The sequence below is a fragment of the Bidens hawaiensis genome, unplaced genomic scaffold, assembly GCF_021521415.1.
Source record: "Bidens hawaiensis isolate Kalapana, Puna unplaced genomic scaffold, B.hawaiensis_p1.1 tig00026865_1, whole genome shotgun sequence".
NCBI lineage: Eukaryota > Viridiplantae > Streptophyta > Magnoliopsida > Asterales > Asteraceae > Bidens > Bidens hawaiensis.
The window spans coordinates 47,670-69,620 of NW_027505082.1; the positions used below are offsets into that span (position 1 = coordinate 47,670).

The 21,951-nt window shown below is 30.9% G+C and overlaps 1 protein-coding gene across 1 annotated transcript; it reads left to right on the top strand.

Annotated features, from left to right (window-relative positions):
• Positions 1–1,751: 1,751 nt before the first annotated feature.
• LOC143610554 (leucoanthocyanidin reductase-like) lies at positions 1,752–13,274 on the top strand. The gene is made up of 6 exons (XM_077085004.1): positions 1,752–1,925; positions 10,926–11,066; positions 11,188–11,425; positions 11,996–12,199; positions 12,296–12,495; positions 13,071–13,274. Exons 1-6 carry the CDS (start codon positions 1,752–1,754, stop codon positions 13,272–13,274), a joined length of 1,161 nt encoding a protein of 386 aa, XP_076941119.1.
• Positions 13,275–21,951: the final 8,677 nt, after the last annotated feature.

Below are 21,951 nucleotides of genomic sequence, written 5' to 3' on the forward strand. Positions count from 1 at the left end.
AAAACTCACATTTAGAAAAAAACTAAAAAACTCCTAAATAATTATTTTTAATTAAAAATAAAAAAATATATTTTCAAAATTATGTTTTAGCCATTATTCTTATATTTTCTTATATTTCACTCGAAAAATATAACAAAAATAAAAACAAAATAAAAAAAACCACTGTAATGCACATATATATTACTGTGCGATACCGTTGTATTACACATGTGTATTACTATGTTTTTTTGAGTTTAATAATTTTTTATTGCATATATTCAATATTTGTGTATTTTATATGTGTAGTAGTGTTGTATTATATGGAAAAAAATAATAATAAAATAAAATTCAATGTGGTTCACATGTGCGTTAATGTTGTATTACATATACGTACTAATGTGTATTTGATGTGTGTATTAGTCTTATATTGCATATATACATTAGTGCATATCAAATATGTGCAATAGTGTTGTATTCTATGCAATACAAACACTTTTGCATATATGCAATGCACACTATTACACATGCGCGCTATACCAACGAGGTTACCGACAAGTTTTTTTTTTTTTAACCAATAACAACATATAAGAATAATGGAAAAAAAAGAAACTTCAAAAAAAATTTTAAAAAAAGTTAAAAATAGTTTTTTAGAAGTTTTTAGGAGTTTTTAAGTTTTCTCTTTAAGAGAAGTTTTCACTAGAACCCACCTCATACCTCAACTATTATTAAATAATTTATAAACTAAAAGTCCTTTTATTAAAATAAATGTACTAGACAATTAAAAAATAAATTTAAATGTGTCAGTATCTATATTACGTCCCTTTTTAAATCAGAACCGATTCGTTGCAACGAATCAAACAAGTGTAGATGTTGAACGATCATGTCGCTAGGTGCAGGGTTCTGAATACCAGTTAATCTTTAAGTATAATGTCTAGCAAATTTTGCTTGATATTTGTCCTCATGTCAAATAGATTAGTTTTATAAATTTTTAGAACAGTATAATAAAATGTACTGATATGTAAAAAATAGAATTTTTAAAATTCAAACAAGTTATTATTAAAATTTGTCTTCGGGCTGGGTTGGTTGCTTAATTCTACTAATGGTTTATGTAATTTTAAAAGCTTGTAACAAAATTTATTTGAAATGTAATCTTTTTAAATAAAATAAACAAAATTACTAGATTTTGGTTGGGTGAGTTAGGAGGTGTTTCGGATTACTAATTTTAAGCAACCTATTACTTATTAGCTTTTGAAAAAGTTAAAAAACATTTGGCCGGTATTGTGTTTTATTGTAAGTGGATAAGTTAATAAGTTGCAAAGTTGTACTTATTAACTTATAGGAAAAGTTATAAGGAAGTAAAATAAGGAATTCCAAACACCCTCTATTTAGTTGTAGCATGGTTTTTTAAAAATTTAAGAACTCCAATAAAATGCACTGATATGTAATTTTTTAGAAATATATCAAACGAATTATTATTTAAGTTAGGGGTCGGGTCAGTGAGTCATTTAGTTATACTGACATTTTTATTTAAATTTGAAAATTATAATCAATGCTTTCCTTTAGTAGAGTCGAATAAAGACCGCACTTTGGTTACAAAAGGACCTTGCCGACACTGCACGCCATCAATAACGGTGGGGACAGCCTTGTACCTGTCATTTGTTTCACTGACAATGCCTGACCCTGGAGTTTTATAAAAGGAATTAACCCTCACTTTTGGAAACCAAACATTCCAGAGATTAAACATTAGAATCTAGCACCCCTTGTTCAGGAAAATGGTGTCGGAAAGAAGTAGCCGTGTTCTCATAATTGGTGCTGCTGGGTTCATTGGACACTTCATTGCTCAAGCCAGCCTAGAATCAGGTCAAGCCACTTATGTTCTATCCAGATCTTCGTATTGGTCTTCTAAAGTTAAAGCTCTCAACGAGAAAGGTGCCGTCATCCTGCATGTACGTCTCTCTCTTTTTGATGACTCTTTTTCATATATAAATTTGTAGAGACTAAATGCAACCAAACCTAACATAACTCAAACTTCCACTCTTATTTACCTCCTGACCAAACCAATTTTTTTATTAAATAAATATAAATGATGAGAAGTTTCTTAAAAAGAAAGAAGAGTTTCCATCATATTAAGCATTCGAATAATCTTTCAAACCATTAAGGTCGAAACAAAAATTTGGATTTATAACCAAAAGTAAGAAATTAAAAGAATTTAGAAGTGAAGAATGTAGTGATAAAAATATGTATAATACCATTTAATAGAGAATTTGTTTTCTATAAATTTTGATTTATTTCTTCTTTTTTTTTACGAATGCTCGTTGGAATGATAAGGTATATTTAAACAAACCAATCATGTTGGATGCAAATAAATTATCGGTTTTTTTGCTACTAGGTCGGTCACAACCGACTTGAAGTCGATATACCAACTAGGTTGGTGAATTAAAATAACTTTTCATTTTCTTTTTGTCTTTATATAGCCAACCGAACTACAAAAGGTATATATAAGTTGGTGAATTAAATTAACTTTTCATTTACTTTTTGTCTTTGTATAGCCAACCGAACCACCAAAACCTTCCCAATGGAGTAGCCTCAGCATCACACAAGCGTTACGATTTCTCCATTTCTTGATTGGGCTATAATGAGATTTCGTCACTAGTTGGGGGATCGTTTCTCTTCAACATGGCAGCTGTTGCCCACGTCAATGGCAACGGTTGTGTAAATGGAAGAACATTATTAAACTTAAATAAATGAACATTAACCAGAATAAACAAAAATGCTTATGAACGCAATTGAACGAAGTCACCTGATAAAGACCGACTAGAGATGATTAATCTCCCGATAGACCCGTAGAGTGGGTTAGACTCTATAAACAAGAGAGAAAAACAGAAACCAATTTGGGACAAATTTTCTAATTATTTTTCTTATTCTTTCTCAAATGAAGATTACAATATATATGTAAACCAAGACATAAAAATAGAAAAAGATAAATAATAAGGAAACCAAATTAGAATATAGAGTGGAGGGTGTTGAACCCTAAGGGTACTCAAAGTACCCCTACGCCTTGGCCAATCTTGCACTACCACCTCGTTTTTGCCCTAAATGTTTTAACTTTTAGTTAATAATACTAATAAATTATAAATTTAAAAACTCAAAAATAAATAAAAAAGCAGAGATTATAAGTTTAAAAATGCGTAATAATTAAAAAAACACTTTATTCAATAAAAATAGATAAAAAAAATACAATTCTCAAATCCATCGGCTTTTGACTTTTGTTATAACTTCAAACCTGTCATTAGCTCGAGTGTTAATTTGTCCGACCATATGTCGTCATTTCGAACACACTTGGTGCTTTGTATAATCACTTGATCCTCCATCTAAAACAAAATAGTTCCAAACTCGTGGCCAAAAACCTGACGTTCATTACTCCACGGTGTCCATATCTTCGGAAACATAGACTCAGGCCATAGATAACACTACTTCTTCTTCATGGCTCCATCTTTGTGAGTCGTGACATAACAAGTTGGGGATTTGGTTGCTTCGTATAAAAAGATTCGCCTTAAGAGAAATTGATACAGTGGTTGTAAAATAGTGCGTATAAAATTAGCAGGAAGTGTTATTTATAAGTACAAAAAATAAAAATTAACGGTCATATAGTTGTTGACACAAAGCCTATGACCATAATCCTTCCTCCTTTCATAGGTGACTACTACCCTAACTCACTGTCCTTTGGGTAGTGTTTGGACGTCGAAAGTGATGTTCAACGATGACCCAAACTACCCTAACCCACCAACTGAGCTCCTCACCCTCCACCCTAATAAGGAAACTAATAATAGATAAATTTTCCTAATTACTTTGCTCGCTAGAAAAGTCTTTTCTATCCTAATATGAAGTTGAGAGTGAATAATATTATGATCATATCAATTCCTCGCCCTTCAAAATGTTCTTGTCTTCGAGAACGGAACGATTTCTCGATGGTGGTCGCCATTCAAGTTGCCATAAGGCATTTGATGAGGTCGAAAAGGGTGCCACGGTGGCCGCCACTCACGTCAGGTAACAGTACACGCAACATTCGTCTTAGCATCATGGTGAGGCTTTGCGGAAGAACTATGTGTTGGAATTATTGACGCCATATGGATAGTAAAAACCTTGTCATGAGATACAAGTAGCAAGTGTTAAGAACCCATCTAATAGAACGACGTTTGTAGGTATGGGACAGAAATCGAAGGGAATGACAACGCACAAATAATAGTACTACATAATACAAATGTCATCGTCAGTCAACTGCTTTACCCACCAACCTGCCAAGCGCACGTGGGAGATCCGTGATTGGTGAAATTCCTGACATGGCAGACGAACATATCTTCTCCCCTCTAATCCGGCTATAAATACTACTCATACCTCAACGGTAAAGGGATCCAAAACTTTAGAGAGAGAACACTTACTAGTGCATCGCGATTACCTATATTTACTTATCCATCAATACTGATTCTCACGCCGGAGGGTGGTTACGAGGAGACCCACCCACCTTCTCGTAACGAACTCATGTTGTTCTGTTTTGTAGGTGCTTACACTCAGATTAGCCGGATCATGTTCAACCCCCTCGTGGGAAAGACTAGACTTCAACCTAAGGGATAAGTGATTATACCAAGGGTTGAACTAGTGTTTCTTCAATGCTAATGCTAATGTGATGAGATTTGGAAATTAGAAATGAACATTCACGCTACCACCACAGTCGCCTCGCTATTACCATCACCATGTCGGCAACCACCATCAGAAACCCCACCGTGTCGGTAACCACCGCTGAAAACATGACGCCTCTCCATCTCTACCTCTTCCTATGCATTTTTTCTAAAGGTTCGGTGCGGTTTTCAGGCATTGTCACCATAAAATATTTTGGCAGTGATTGTCGGCGTAGTGGTCTTTCCGGCAATTGTTGCCAGCGTGGTGATGTTTCCGGTGGTGGTTGCCGACGAAGTGGCTACCGGCATGGTGCTAGATGCTGGAGGTGGTGGTTGGGATGATGTGGTGGACTGGTGGTGGCGTTAAATTATTCACATAATTTTGTTGTTAGTGACTAAATTATATTAAACTAGGTTAGCTACCCGTGTATAACACGAGTTTAACAAATTTAATTTTATAAGTCCAAAACATTCGAAGTATCAATAATAAAAAGTCATGATAAGAAACTTTGGGTATTAAATATAAAAAATAGAAGCATAGATTACAGTTAATAATATATATTTTTTACTAATACATTGATCATAAGATATACAAAATATAATATGATAGAATACAATATATATGATACAAATTAATCATGTCATGAGTTAAAAAAACGTAAACTTATAATTATATTTTACTAAACCAATTCGTTTTTAATAGTAATTAGAAGTTTTTTATAGTAACTATATTACTTAACAGTAAAATATTATTTGTTTTAAATAGCAATTAGAAGTTCAATATTACATAGCATACATGTATATATCAAATAATTAATTTATAAATAGCTAGAATATGATGTTTAAATTTCATAATCGGGTTATGATAAAATAATTTTACTATATGTTTTTTCGTGTATAAATATATGATGCTTTCTAATAGTATTTATAACAACAACGGGAAAATTTCAAAGAATGGTAACCAACTTTCAAAAATGTTCCAATTAAGTCACTGATGCATATTTTTTCCAAATCGAGTCACTAAGTCTTCAAAGCAAGTCTCACCAATTTTTTTGTGCGTTAAGAAAGAAATTGAGGATTAGATGTGGGGGTTGGAATTTGTAATATATGTAGTTAAATTTAAAAATTTTAAAAAAACGTTAATTACATTAAAATTTAAAAATAAAAAATAAAATTAATGTCGACACTCAACGTCAACTTCAAAAAAAAAAGAAAAAAAGATTTCCTATGCGAAACAAAAAAGAAAAAGGCTAAAAAAACATGTTAAAACCTTTAATTTAATCAAACATGAAAGTTGAGTGACTTAATTGGAACACATTTTAAAGTTAAGTGACCTAATTGAAACACTTTTGAAAGTTGGTTACTATTCTATGATGTAAGGTCAATACTATTATATTTTAAAAATTCAAAGGATGTCTTAGTACCAGACAATATGAAACGTAGCGTTTCATTTCATATAACATCAAACGTTTAGATAATATTCTCCCGTCTCATTAAAAGTGTCCATATTTCCTTTTTTATTTGTCCCACTACAAATGTCCACTTTCAAAATTTATTAACCAATTTCTAAGTTTACCCTTAAAAATACACAACTAACATTAATAAACAATATTGATGGACCTAATTTCCAAGAACATTATTGTCATTTGGTAAGCAAAAAAAAGTAATCATTCAGTGTACCTTGAACTTTTTGTTTTCGAAACCATGACACTTTAATGGGACGGAGGGAGTATAAAACAGTAAAGAGAGAAAATTTCATAAAATAGTCATGCCATTTCATCAATAAAACACAATCTCCATAAAGTCAGACATCTGATAAAAGGAAAACACAAACACAATCCCAAACAAATTGTAAAGAAACATAATAAGAGCAAACAATGGAAAAGAATAATAAAAAAGAAACTGTCTGTAACGATAAAAAAAAACTTCTACTTCTCCGTTTTTGGAATCAACAATTTGTTATTCCAAATTGCATCGGATACATCCTTTGAGTGAATCTTCGGCAGTTTAGTTGACGATAGAGCAAATGAGTTGTCAATGTTGTATACATCTTCAAGGTTACACTTCAAATCAGCATTGACGCGTTCTAACAATATTGTATCTTTAAATAAATAAGTAAGCTACGTTGTACGTTTAAATTAGTTAATTATAACTAAGGTGTAGAATGATAAGATACTAAAATTAAAATATATATTTATAGATGGTATATTTTGGATTTGAAATTTGAAACCGATTATTGTGGTTGTTGATTGTTGATAGGTGTGTTAGTAAATTAACTGTAAAAGTAATTAAAGTAGGTTATAAATTTACATTTTTGTTACATTTAAATATGGTAATCGTAATTAAATGTCATATGTAATTAGCAGGAGGGTGTGTAACTTAAATCGTTATAGTTGTTGTTGTTGTTATATGTCATAGAATATGGAATTGTAGTAGCAGGTAGTGTAACTTGAACAATTTTTTTATTAAATATATAAATATGTATAGCTAAGAATATTGTATCTAACTTCATCTATTTAAAACTATACTGTTATGCAAACAATTATTACATAGTATTTTTACTATCAATATGAATGATTAAAATCACTCTTAAATCAATAAATGTATAAATATTACACATGGAGAGATTGATATTATCATTATGTGATCTACAACATTTGAAGATAAAAATAAAATCAGCAGAGAAGATAGATAGATAGTGGTCCGGTGGATACCTTGCTATGGCTTTCACCTCTTTCAAAAATCACTTAAACATCATCTTGACTATTATTTTAAGAAGAAAAAACATTTTATTTAGAATTTCGAAAAAGAATATCGAATAGGTATCATATGAACACAAAATCGTACAAAAATCATATACAAAATTGAAAAAGAACATTTTATTTAAAATTAAAAAGCAAACATCAAATTGTTATGCAAGTGTTTATGCTTAAGTATAACAGAAAATATATACAGTGAAAGTGTTTTAGGAGCAATATACACACACACACACACATATATGGTTAGGTTAGAATAAAAACCTACTTGAGTTGTGAAAACTCTAGAAACTCATTCTCAACCACATGTTTTTAATTAAAAATTAAATCTTGTGGTACACAATTAAAATTAATAAAAAAATGTAAAAGTTAATTTACACTTTCTCTCTCTCCTGAAAACATATATAAAAATTAGTAAAAAAATATAAAAAAAATAGCAACACATTTTTTTTTTATGTTTTTGATGTTTTGTATTAAATGTAACAATATATATTACATGTAACAAAAAAAACGATGTTACATAGGGTTTTCACGGGTTTTCACAACTCAAGTGGGTTTTCATTCTATACTTTGCCTATATATATATATATATACACACACACACACACTAGATTTTATCCCCCGTATTACGGGGGTTGCTTTTTTCGTTTTTAATATAAGGAATGATTGTTTTACATTTTTCGTTTTTTAATACTTATTTTTTGGATTTTAATTTTCTTTATTGTAAGAAAGTTAATAATATACTTAGGGTCTGATGATAAGCTATCTAGATTTGATGACCCATGACCCGCTTATGTTTTTTACTATAAAATTGTTTATTAATTATAAATAATATCTTTCTGTTTTTAAATTGGATATTAAATTTTAGTATATCCCTATTTTATAGGATTTTTATATCAAATAATTGGTAAAATTAATTTTTAATTTAATGAGATGTTATAACCCGTTTAAGAGCTATCTGGTTTTGGTAAGACCCATATCCATGAATTTAGATTAAATCAATGAGAGACCTCCATTTAAAAATCATAGAATCTGGTGGCTTTCATAAAAGGGGGGAGCGACCATATCGCGACACGTAGGATTTTAGGGTTTTTGTTTATATATATATATATATATATATATATATATATTAGGTCAAAAGAAAAGAAGATTTATAGGCCTGTAGACAAAAAAAAAAATCTTAAAATATAATTTTGTTATACAGTCAAGAACATGACGATGCTATGGTTTTTTCTAAACTATTTTTATGACTATAACTTCATATAAAAAATCCAAGTATTACATATACATATTTGTAAACACGGTAATCAAAATTGGCTAAACTTGTATAAGATAGATTAAATTATAATATAAACGCAATTAAAAATTCAGAAAGATTACGAAATTATTATATATGATACCTTAGATACAAGAAAAATGATGATTGGGTAGATGATGATTCAGATTTCTTATCTGTAATTAAAGATTGATTTACAGTTTCTTGAAGAAATATTACCAAACTGCAAAAAAATGATTTAGGGTTTCTGATATGATATGAGAGAATTAAAGAAAGCCATTAGTTCTGGTCTCCAATGATTTTGAAAATGAAATTAGAAGTTTCTGATTTAGGTTTTCTGTACATGAAATTCGAATTATTGTCGCTGATTATTTTGGAATTTGGGAACGAATTGTCGGATCAATGAGAATAGAGATTGGATTTGTGAATGAGCTTTGTGGGATGTTAAACATTAGGAAAGCGGCAAGAAATAGGGTTTTTGGAAACTCGTCAATGTTTTTGTTCGGGTTATAAGTAGTTAATTGGGTCGGGAAAGGATATGAACCGGTTTGTAAAAGGAGTGTGGTGGAAGGCGGGAATTTGAGAGGAATGATGGGCTAAAAAAAGGACCTGTGACGTAAGGAAACCTTTATTTATTAATTAGTATAGATATAGATATTATATGAAGTTTAATATATCTTAAATATGTATAAATGAAACATTTAAAAACTCTTTGGTTGCTCCTTACATTATCTTAAGCCATTAGATTGTTTTATTGTAAATGGAGGTTTCTCATACATTTGTCCAAAATTCACGGGCTTGGGTCTCACCAAAACCAGGTAGCACTTAAACGGGTTATAACATCTCATTAAATTAAAAATTAATCTCATCATGAAAATCTTATAAAATAGGGATATACTTAAAATTAATATCCCATTTTTTAAAAGATATTATTTATAATTAAAAACAATTTTATAGTAAAAAAATAAACTAATCACAGGTCTCATCAAATCCTGATAGCTTTTAAACCGAGTTATAACATCTCATTTATTTGTGAAACACTTTCATCATCAAATCCTAAGTATATTATTAACTTCCTTACAATAAATAAAATTAAAATTCAAAAAATATATAAATATTAGAAACGAATAATTTAAAGCAACCCTGCGTAATACGAACTATAAAAAGCTAGTTATTTTTAATATACAGGTAACTTAATATATAGAGTATAAATAATTAAAGAGTAAATTCTTTTGTTTTAATTTGTTATTGAGGATATTTCGATTATTCACCACTACTTATATGAAATTACTAACGGAGTTAATGATTTGTTAGTCTGAGCTTATTATCGATAACAAAATTAAAAATTGGGATTGCCATCGATCATATTAATAGTTGAAATTATTATTGATTATAAATTAATAATTTGAATTATTAAAATCCAATTTTCCTCGTATAAATTATCCTATGTTTTTTCAAATGAAGAGTAGAGAGCTAGATTTAGAGCTTGTTCCTAAAATACTTATGAACACTTACGTATATTATTGTTACATGTTTAGTATTTAGAATATATGAAAATCTTTTGACGTACTTTAGGGCCACTATGCTAAAGAAGTACTTTTAAAATAATAAAGGGTGTTTACAATTTTTAAAAATTTTTTGGAGTTACTTATGTTGTTAGATGATAAGTTAATAAGTCATAATACTGTGACTTACTAACTTTATGGAAAATCTATAAGGAGGAAAAATAAGGAATCCCAAACACCCCCGAAAGAGAAACAAAGCTTCTAGTGATAGAACTATATAACGACTTGATAATGTTTTGGTCACTTTATCTTGATTTAATCTTTTTAGTACTTCCTTCTAACTTTACGTGTGCTAATTTTTGTTAAAACCTATATCTGACCCGGAAACAAATATACCGTATTCTAAAACTACTTGTTAGCGCACCTGACCATGTCAACTCATTTGGCCACGTATAATCACTTGTCTATTCTATGAAGGCCCCAATCTAAGGACTATCCGACCCGAACCGTCGAAACAACCGAGAATTTTTATTTCCAGTTTTTATGAAATTGAAGAATAAAAAAGGAAGAGCCCACTAAAAATAATTCTTGAATTCGCCAGTGAACTATATTATGAAACAATTGCATGAAAATACTCGCTTAAAATGCATGCATTGGTTCCATACGCATTGGTTAAATTCATACACAGTGATTCATGATCCTTGTATTAATTTTCATCACAAATAATTTATAGGGTAACATTAAAGAGCAGGAAGCGATGGAGAAGATATTGAAGGAGCATGAAATAGATACTGTAATATCTGTTGTTGGTGGTGAAGCCATATTACACCAATTAAGCCTTGTTCACGCTATTAAATCCGTTGGAACCGTTAAGGTAAGTTAATCGATCTAATTCAACTTATAACGTTTCACAAACCCAAACGGATGATACATATAGATCATAGATATTTGTTCACACATACATAACAAGGAATATTATCGAATTTGTTGGCCAGAGATATTTGCCATCAGAATTTGGTCACGATATAGACAGGACGGATCCTGTGGAACCGGGACTAAGCATGTACAAGAAGAAGCGGAGTGTGAGACGGGTGGTGGAAGAGTCCGGTATACCTTATACTTATATATGTTGCAATTCCATAGCCTCGTGGCCATATCACGATAATATCCACCCTTCGGAGGCCATTCCTCCTTTGGATCACTTTGACATTTATGGAGATGGCTCTGTTAAAGGTGAATTTTCTACACAAACTTGATAGTAACAGACTAATAATAGAAAGGGTATCTGCGTCATTATAAAATTTCTAATATTTTCAAATCTATTAGTTAAGTGAACCATAAACGCATATTGATGTTGTGAATAATAATGCTACTAATTATCTCAGGTATATAGAGTTTAATAATCTGAAGATACCTTGTAGATAGATATTTGTATGTGATAACTACTCGTTACTCGTAGATGCATAACTAGTCTAATGTTCCCCAGGAAGCTAAAGACGCCAACATTGCACTGTAAGATAGAAATATAAAAGTTGGTGAAGATTTCAGAATGAAACATAGTACAAAGGCGAGCATTTTTGTTGATTAATACAAAGAAATAGATTGTGCCAAGTGCCAACTCATTTATAAGCTTTCTTTGAAAGGTTACAATGATTTCCATGTACATAATGTAGAACTACGGCATCATATTTCAAGCATTTGATGTAGATATCATTCTTTTAATTAATTGGTTTATGCCTTAAGATTCCCCTATTACATATTTTGGTTAATTATGTTTCATTTTTTAATTCAATATGTTGGCAGCATATTTTGTTGCTGGCACCGACATAGGAAAATTCACTATGAAAACGATCAATGATGCTCATACCCTTAACAAGATTGTACATTTCCGACCACCTTCAAACCATCTTAACATCAACGAGCTTGCTTGCTTATGGGAAAAGAAGATTGAACGAACCCTCCCAAGAAGAATATTATATGAAACTGACCTCTTGAAAGCAGCATCAGGTTATGTTATAGTATGTCGCTGTTTAGTTTAATTTTAACAGGCTGTTCATTTTATATTAACTTTTCTTTTTCTTGATATGTTTCGAACAAATATAGATAACATAATCCCGCAAAGTATCGTGGCATCTTTCACTCATGACATATTCTTTAATGGTTGTCAAGCATTTTTCTCGGTAACTGACCCTAAAGATGTTGAGATAGGCAGCCTCTACCCGGATGAATGTTTTCGATCAATGGATGAGTGTTTTGATGAGTTTCTGAAGAAGATGAAGGAGAACCCCGTTGAACATAGGCAAGTAACAAGCTTTGTTTGAGATTACTTTGGCTAGATCATCCATAATGTTTTACTCTTGCAATTGTATACAGATTTATATGTTCTGTATGGTCATTTTAAAATTTCACAACAAACGTTTGTAATCTATTTATCTTTGGAAGTATCCTTCTTCTCGTCGATTTTAAAAATCATGTATCGGTGTGCTTTCTTTCTTTGCAGCTCCGAGATGGTGCCTTTGCAGTGATCGGCAACACCCATTCCGGATGATGCGTTCTTCTGTTAATCAAATCATCAATAAGGTGTAGGTGTAAGTTCACATAATAAGAACAGTTTCAGGAATTTAAATTAAATAAATAATAATAGAGATTACAAAAAAATGAGTTACAAAATTCAAGTTCCTCGAAACATTACAAGCCTAAATTTTAATCAAATCTATTTATACTTTATGTGTAAGAGTGTAAGATCTCATAATAAAACAGTTCCAGAAATCAAACTAATTCTAAAATTAAAAAAATTTCAAATACAGACCAAAAGTTAGAGTCTTGAAAGTCAAGTTCCTTAATTTCGGGTGCGTAACCATCATGTAACCTACGGAAGAGAGGCGGCGACGGCGGTGGCGATGAAGGAGGCGACGGAGGTGGCGATGAAGGAGGATATGGAGGCGGCGATGGCGTAGGTGCTAGTGGAACAGAGGAACGGCGATTACGATGGCGATGGCGTAGCTGGCCGGTGGCGATGAAAGAGGCGACGGCAGTGGATCATGGCGTAGGTGACTTCGTATATGCTAGCGGGAGAGATTAACCAACTGGAATTAGGGTTGATGAAAACAAAAAAAGAATGAAAAAACTGGATCTGGTTATTTCTATTGGAGCGGGCTGTATTGGAGCGAGTTGAACTGAATGAGATACTATTTTATGAAAATGGGTTAACATTGGTGAGAGTGGCTAAGAAGATGACAAGTGGCATCACCTAGTACTTATTTATTATTATAGATAGACATTTGTATGTGTTCTTATTTTTTACCTTTAAGTTTTTTTCAAATAATATATTTTATTAATTTAAATGTTAACAATCCCGTGTATTACACGGGTTAAAAGCTAGTTTATTATAATAAAACAAATACATTGTTAGTAAAACAATTACGAAAACTAAATTATTGTATTAAAAAACAACACAAAAGAATATCTACCTATTATAATAAAGTAAAATAACTATGAACATGTGCTAGTTTGTGGTTATTCCTTCAAACTGATAACTATGTCATAGATTAATAATTATTCACTTTTCTTTTATATTTTATTTATATTATATCTATAGCATGAGTAAATTATTCACTTTCCTTTAAATTCTATTTTATTATATATACGATACATTTTTATAAAAATAAATATTCTTATAAATTATAAGTATATGCTTTAAATCTATCCATTTATTTTTTTTATATTATATCTATAGCATGATTAAATTATTCACTTTCCTTTAAACTCTATTTTATTATATATACTATACATTTTTATAAAAATAAATATTCTTATAAAAATAAATATATGCTTTAAATCTATCCATTTATTTTTCTCAGTTAATTTACTAAACTATATATATATATATATATGTTAAAATGTAATAATATATACCATTCACTTTCATATATAATAAAGTTTATCATAGTCAGTTTCTCGATTTTTTTTATCAGTGATTGTTTCACGTTTTTTGTGGAACTTAATTGATTGTTACAGGCCAAAAGTTGGTAAATAGATTGTGTGGTACAAGATAACTACATTTGCTCAAATTTGTTACGGGCCAAAAATGGGTAATATGAGTAGTTTTAAAAGATTGAAAACGCAAGTAGATTTATCATCAAATTTGTTACGGGCCCAAAGTTTTGACTTGAAAATGTCAAACAAATGAAAATTAGAATTTTAAACGTGATTTAGATTTCGAATTTATTTTCAATGACATTTTTGGAAATAATGAAAAGATTCGAGATTTGGCTAATTGACTATTTTTCTCAAAACTACTAAAATTTAAGAAAAGACGGCGAACACTTTCGACATGCTACCTCCAGGTCTATCAATGCTTCTAACTTTTATCAAATTTGAAACATTTGTGTCAGCATTGACTTTTCCTTTAATGGTGATTAAAATGTAGAGTGTGAAACATGTCATACAAAATTATGCTCAAGTGAAGCAAAATTTCACAAAATTGAACAGGTTAAAATGTTATTTTTATGTGTTGTCATTATGGCAAAGTCGAGAAGCCCCCTCAAAATTATAAAAATCATTTTCATGGTGTAGCTCAGAACTATTATTGTATGAAAAGTATTTTTTGAAATTGGTTCATAACCAAAATTCTTTGAATTATATATATATATATATATATATATATATATATATATATATATATATGATACTGAGAATCAAATTTCCAATAGATGGACCTTTCCCACGTATGTTTTTGCACTTGCGTTATTATTATAATTATTTTTTATTAAATTCATTTTTTTTAAATTATTTTCTTATATAAATAAAATCAATTTATGTACACATAGTATAGATCTTACAATACTAATAAAAGAAAATGTTGAAGCATAGGTGTCAAGTCCACATTTCATCTAAATTCTAATATCTCATCTCATTTATTCTAACTATTCATGGGTCATGAGTCAAAACCATTTTTTCAATTGGATTATAACATAGTGTGGATTATATTCATTATTGAATCAAGTGTCATTTTCATATCTAAGGTTTGACCAACTACTCAACTTTAGTATTTTTTTTTTAAATTTCTTACAAATCAACACCTGATGTTTCCAAAATCATGCTATTTTAGTACATTTCGTTAACCCTGTTTGTTTTTTCCATTAAGTTTACATTAAATTAATTCACAAGTATTTTGAGAATCACAACTGAAATAACAGACCTTTTTTATCTTTATCATTTGACAAAACCCGTGTAATACATGGGTTCAAAAGCTAGTATAAGCATAGATGTAATCATTTTCCATATACAATATGTACGTATTTATTTTATTTATAACTTTATTATTTGGATCATCTCGTATGTTATACGAACTCTAAAGCTAGTTAATTAATATTGTACAAAACACATTATAAAATTGTCTAAAAAAACTAAAAAAAAATTGTCTATATGGCTCGTATATGCCTATACGACCCATATAGGCCTATGTAGCCCGTATAGGGCTATAAGAGGCACCAAAAACAATGATTGACAACATCGACACAACCTGAGTGCTATACGGTCAGTATAGCTCTATACGAATCACATAGGCGAAATGTATTGTGTGAGAATCCATATTGGTGTATGAGGATCCTACACCTTGTAATATAAATATAATGTCCAATTTGTTAAAACATTATGTAAAACTAATTAATGCCATTAGGAAGAATCTATATCTCTATTAAAAAAAATTAAGTTCTTGGACACTTGTCCTCTTATGATTAATCCATAGCTATTAATTTCATATGTAACTATCATTCTAATAATTTCTTCACAATTAAATAAATCAAAAGAGAATTAAAATACAAATATTTATAATCATTGGTCAATGATTTATTTAATTTACATTGAATTCTATGTTTTGTAGGAAATTAATGTTTGAATTTATAATATATTTTAACTCTCTTATAAGGATCATAAAAATGCCTGCATTCTTATTTGATCATTCTCAGAGAAAGTTTAGCGAGTAGTTCAGTAAATGAAATAGTTTCATAATATTATAATTATTAGGCATAACTTTCTACGCATTCCATTTTTGGATATATTTCAAAAACATAACATTTATATAGAATTATCAGTTCATATAAATACAAGATTTACAATATATATTTCAATATACTAACATGTATTTATAATTGACGTCTTTTTATATAATTTTCTCCTGTGTAGCACACGGGTCATTAACCTGTAATCTATTAAATCATATATTTTTGAATTTTTTTCTTAATGTTACAAAGTTTTGGGCATGTAACATATTGTAACATATGAGTTAAATAGATTTTGCATGTTTTTCTTAACGCATTTTTTTGGTTCATGGTTTAAGTTATAAAGATGATTGAACTTATAATTTTACTCTTATAAATACCTTATACTTCATATAGAATTATATTTTTTTTAGAAATATATAGAATTATCCGTTCATATAAATACAAGATTTATAATATATATTTCAATATACTAACATGTATTTATAATTGACGTCTTTTTATATAATTTTCTCCTGTGTAGCACACGGGTCACTAACCTGTAACCTATTAAAGCATATATTTTTGAACGTTTTTCTTAATGTTACAAAGTTTTGGGCATGTAACATATGAATTAAATAGATTTTGCATTTTTTCTTATTGCATTTTTTTGGTTCATGGTTTAAGTTATAAAGATGATTGAACTTATAATTTTACTCTTATAAATACCTTATACTTCATATAGAATTATATTTTTTTAGAAATACAACTTTTTACAATTCATTATAGTGTATAACATATACATATACATATATGACATTTTCCGCCTGTGTGGTAAATGGTTCTTTGATTTACTAACCCGTGTTGAACATTTCTCTTTTTATTTTAAGATAATTTATATTTTTATTTACAACCAAATCTTAGTCTTTATGAATTTATATTTTAAGTCCGTAACAACACTTTTTTCCTAAATATTATCTTTATACACACAAAATGTAATATAATAATATCAGTATGAATGTTTTATTTTTAAAATAAATCACACCAAATCTTGGTTTGCCATTTAGAATTAATAGTGTATAAATATATCAAAAACTTATTAAAAAGTCATATATAAATGTTATTATATGAAATAACTGAATTTACGTATTATATATATATATATATATATATAATTGTCACTGCTCAAGGTGGATCTTTATAACATCATTTATTATTTTTAATATGTTTTATGAACAATGTAAATTATAAGTAATTTAATTAAATTATTTCTAACGCATAACCATTTTCTTACACAACAACTCATAATCAAGTCCAGAAATGTTAGATAAAGAAATAATGAATTACTTGAAGACAATGTTGGATTCTCAAAATCCTTTGGTTCATGGATGCCAGATGGTAAGTGACTATTTTTAAACAATCCCGGGATGTATTTAAAGTTATGCATTATTGGAACAAGGCAAAAAGATGCAAGGACTTCCAACCTGCTAAAAACATTTAAAGTTGTAGGTTACTCGTTTGTGATATTGGTGACACAACAGATAAGCACGATATAATTGTAACAACATCTCTTTATAAATTTGTAATTTTTAAAGTTTTAAATTATGTTTTCAAACAATGTAATATAAATCTTCTTTTTAGTAAGTTTATTATGTTTTTAAGTACTTTGTTTACATACAATATGAATTGCAATTTTATACCAAATAATTCTTTCAATAAACTTATAAACAAATTGTTGTCATCTTAAATATGTCTTTATGTGTTTAGTTGACGATTTCTATATTTCCATCCGTGTAATACATGCATCTTGCAATTCCGAAAAATATAAAATAATAAAAAGTTGTAACGATAGTGCTTATCATAGGAAGCATATTGTTTTGAGATTAATATAAATCAAAGAACATATTGAAGTAACTGGGTATGGAAACATGCTCTAATCGTGATGATAATGAACCTGTAATAATTGTATCAAAATTTTTTTGATATTGATGCCTTAAAAAGTTAGAAAATAAAGTTCCAAATAAATAGAATTATATCAAGAAACAAAATCATAGCATTTTTTATTGGAGAATTAAATTTGATCAACAGAAACAGAACCGACAGAAACAAATATATCAAAAAAACCAAGAGATGTAAGGTTTTTTTCTTTCTAAAAGTTAGAAGGAAGTTAGAACTTAATAAAAAAACAAATATATCGATAGAACCCAATACTCTTAAGGTGGCTCCGCCCCTGAGTCACTTAGTTTAATTCAAATAGGAATGTGTTGTTGGCTAAGTTTCATAGTTTATATTTATATAAATGATCTTGTAAGAGCTAAATTAATCAAATATTAAGACAATCAAATCGTGCTTTGAATTATCTCTCTTGTTCATTATATTATGGTCTGGTTCCACTTGTGGTTTCATTCATAGGTTAGGTTAAGTAACACAAGAATTAATATGGCTAGAAACCACAATAGCAAGAGCCCCAAGACAACCAACGACACGGGTGAGTCATTATGGTCAAGTCTTAACCAAGATCTTCTGTCTCTAATCATGATGCTACTCGGAGTCGTTGACTATATCGCATTCAGCCGAGTATGCAAATCTTGGTGGTCACTTGCACATTCCGAGAGGGACAAGTTTTTACGTTCCAAAACACCCATGTCGGTTTCATTCTCGAAAAAACACCACGAGTGTTACTTGACCGACTTTAACGGAACAAAATTCAAAACCATTCTCCCGTGCTCCACTCAAACATGTGTCGGTGTGACTTGCGGGTACTTGATTATGTTTAACAGAAGAACCCGTGAGTTCTGTCTCGTGAATCCCATCACAAGACACAAACTTCATTTCCCGGGTTTTCCTGGTAAAATAAGTTGGGATCTAGACAGCGTCAGGGGCATTCTCGTCTTTTCACCCTCGTTGTCCGGGTGGGTGTTCATAGTCACTCACCAAATATCGCATCCCATATGGTATTCTGTAGCCGGGACTGAACCCACGTGGGATCGTATTTCGTTTGTTGATCCCGTCACGGATTTACATTATTTTAAAGGGAAGGTGTACGTGATAAGCAGCTTGGATCAGTTACATGAACTGAAACTTAAACGGAACCCGTGGCCCCGTTTGAAATCCCTCGGGATGAAAAACGTCCTCCCGGACACGCGTTTGCGTCAGTTTGTAAGCTCGGGTGAAAGTTTGTATGTGGTGAATTGTTTAACGGAAGTAACATCAGAGACGTATGAAATTGATTTGGGAAAAAAGGAATGGGTGCCGAGGATGATCGAGGTACATGTGGTTTTCTTGAGCAAGTTGAAGAGTGGCGCGGCTATTAGTCCTGACACCTGGAATGATGGTGATACTGATGGAAGCAAGAACAAAGGCAAGTGCTTTAGGGCACACTTGTGGTATTTTCCTCATGATTGCATGAATGTTAATCGCATAAACTAGTGTTATTAATTGTTGGAGTTTGCTTATATTTATATGTTTATCATTTTAAGCTACTTTTTCATGTCATTTGATTATTTTGCATTGTGGGTGGTTGTATTGTTCTGCTGGATATTATGTTTTTGGCTATGTTTATTTGTGTTCGGTTTTATTCTTTTGTTAGATTATACATTTTGTTATGTTATATTATCTTATAGACTCGTCTATCATATAATCCTTTAAGCTAGAAAAAGAATAAAAGAAACAAAGATGTGTTCTTCTGGACTTAAAAAGAACCAAAAAGTCATGATTTCTGTTAGCTAAATTGATATTTGAAACTAAAATTAAAAAAAATGATTTCTATTTACTATTCACATAACTCGCATATACGTTAGGGACGAGCAAAAATCGGTATGGTACTGATTGGTATCGGTACCGAATCGGTAACAAGGTTTTGAGTTTTTGGGACCGGTAATGTACCGGTATGGGTACGGTACGGTACCGGTATTTCCTGAATTTTACATTAAATACCGGTAATGTCCCGGTATCATACCGGTACCGGTACCGAACGAACATTTCAGTACCAGTACCGGTACCAAAAATTTATGATTTTCAGGATCGGGATTTGGATACCGATACAATACTGAGCTCAGCCCTGATATATGCCCATATTTTTGTTATCTTGTGATCAGGTAATTCACAGTTTGTGATTAGCTTAAAAAAATTATAGTAGAAGACCATTAGAAACAAAAATTCAACATGTGACCTGTGCTTAGAGGTGCACAAATCGGTTTTTTTAAAAAAACCGGTTCGGTTATTAACCTGACCGGTTTTTTTTTGCCCGGAAAAAAACCGGTTCGGTTAATAACCGGACCGGTTAATAACCGGTTTTTGTATGTCAAAACCCTAACCGGTCTAACCGGTTAGGACCGGTTTAGAAACCGGTTAGAACCGGTTAATAAACCGGTTTTTTTATTAACCGGTTTTTTAATAACCGGTTTTTATGTTAACCGGTTTTTTTTTTTTTTTTTTTAAATAACCATTATTTTTTCACAGTATAAACAAACCGGTAACTACAAGGCAAACCGGTAACTACAAGGCAAAACGGACTGACCGAAGCCATTCTTTGCTTTCGTTGTTAGGGTTCTTTGCTTGGAAGATTAAAAACACATAACTTTCATTTATAGTTTTTACATTAAAAATACAAACATTAAATCATTATCGCATATTCGTAACTCAAAAATACAAACATTAAAGAATGCTTAGACACGATTACATGAACAACTTGCTGTTTCTTACTCATTATTTGCCTCCATGTTTGCTGTTTCTTTAACTAATTTTCTTCGCTACCCGATCCCGAGCTATTCCTTAGGTAATCGTCGTACGCGGCTTCTTCATCGGTCATTGGTTGAGTGTGTCCTTGATTGACCTCGTCTTCATACAAGCCCGCCTCATACTCCATTTCCCCCTCGAGTGAGCGTTGATGTTGTGCCCTATCTAAAGAGTCCAAGTAATCCTTGTAGCAAATCGACATCTCTATAGCTGGTGGAGTGAGTCGAGTCCTCCTAATCGATATAACCCTGCCAGAAACAGAAAAAGCAGACTCCGAAGCTACCGTGGAAGCTTGGACCGTTAGTAAATCTTTGGCCATGGCGGCGAGGATCGGAAACTCATCCTCCTTACCTCTCCACCAAGCCAGCAAATCAAGACTTCTAAATTCATCCGGAGTCATGTGTTTCACAAAGTTGGTACCACCATACCTTCCAAGTTCACTGCTTGGGGTGTTTACCTTTTGACGTTTACCGGCGTCTTCCCAAATCATGTAGTACATCCCCATTTCAAGGTCGGTTTGGGATTGGGATTGGGCAACAGCTCTTAACGAGTCATGAATTTGGAAAGACGACCCGTATTTTGTAAGGTAAACATCATACATGTTTGACAAGGTGGTGTTGAAAGCATTCTTTAAAGTTTGGCTATAATAGGGGTTTTGATCGTCGTTTAACTCTAGCTCATCACAAATTTTTTCTATTATAGCTTCAACACCACCAACATTGATGCAAGGGTTTAACGCAGCAGCACATGTCAAAACAGCGGGTAGTTCTTGAAAATATTTTCTAAATTTTTCTTTCATTTTTACACTCATATCAAAATAAGGTGCACCCCTACAATGAAGTTCACTCAACTTTGTGCACATGACAGCAATTTTTGGTAAAGCAATGGGGCTTGTTGGATAGTAAACCCCGGATAAACTAGTTGTGCAAGATTTAAAAATTTGAAGGACCTCCGTAACGATCTCAATCAATAACCAGTTTCTAGGATCGTACGGTGCACATTTACCCCTACTTGACAAAATTTGATGAAACGCAATTAATG

Bases quoted from the DNA above. Each gene is read 5' to 3' on its own strand.
- LOC143610554 (XM_077085004.1), top strand. From the start codon at position 1,752: ATGGTGTCGGAAAGAAGTAGCCGTGTTCTCATAATTGGTGCTGCTGGG. The intron at 11,067-11,187 runs GTAAGTTAATCG...TTTGTTGGCCAG, and splicing joins AATCCGTTGGAACCGTTAAG to AGATATTTGCCATCAGAATT. The intron at 12,200-12,295 runs GTTATGTTATAG...GAACAAATATAG, and splicing joins CCTCTTGAAAGCAGCATCAG to ATAACATAATCCCGCAAAGT.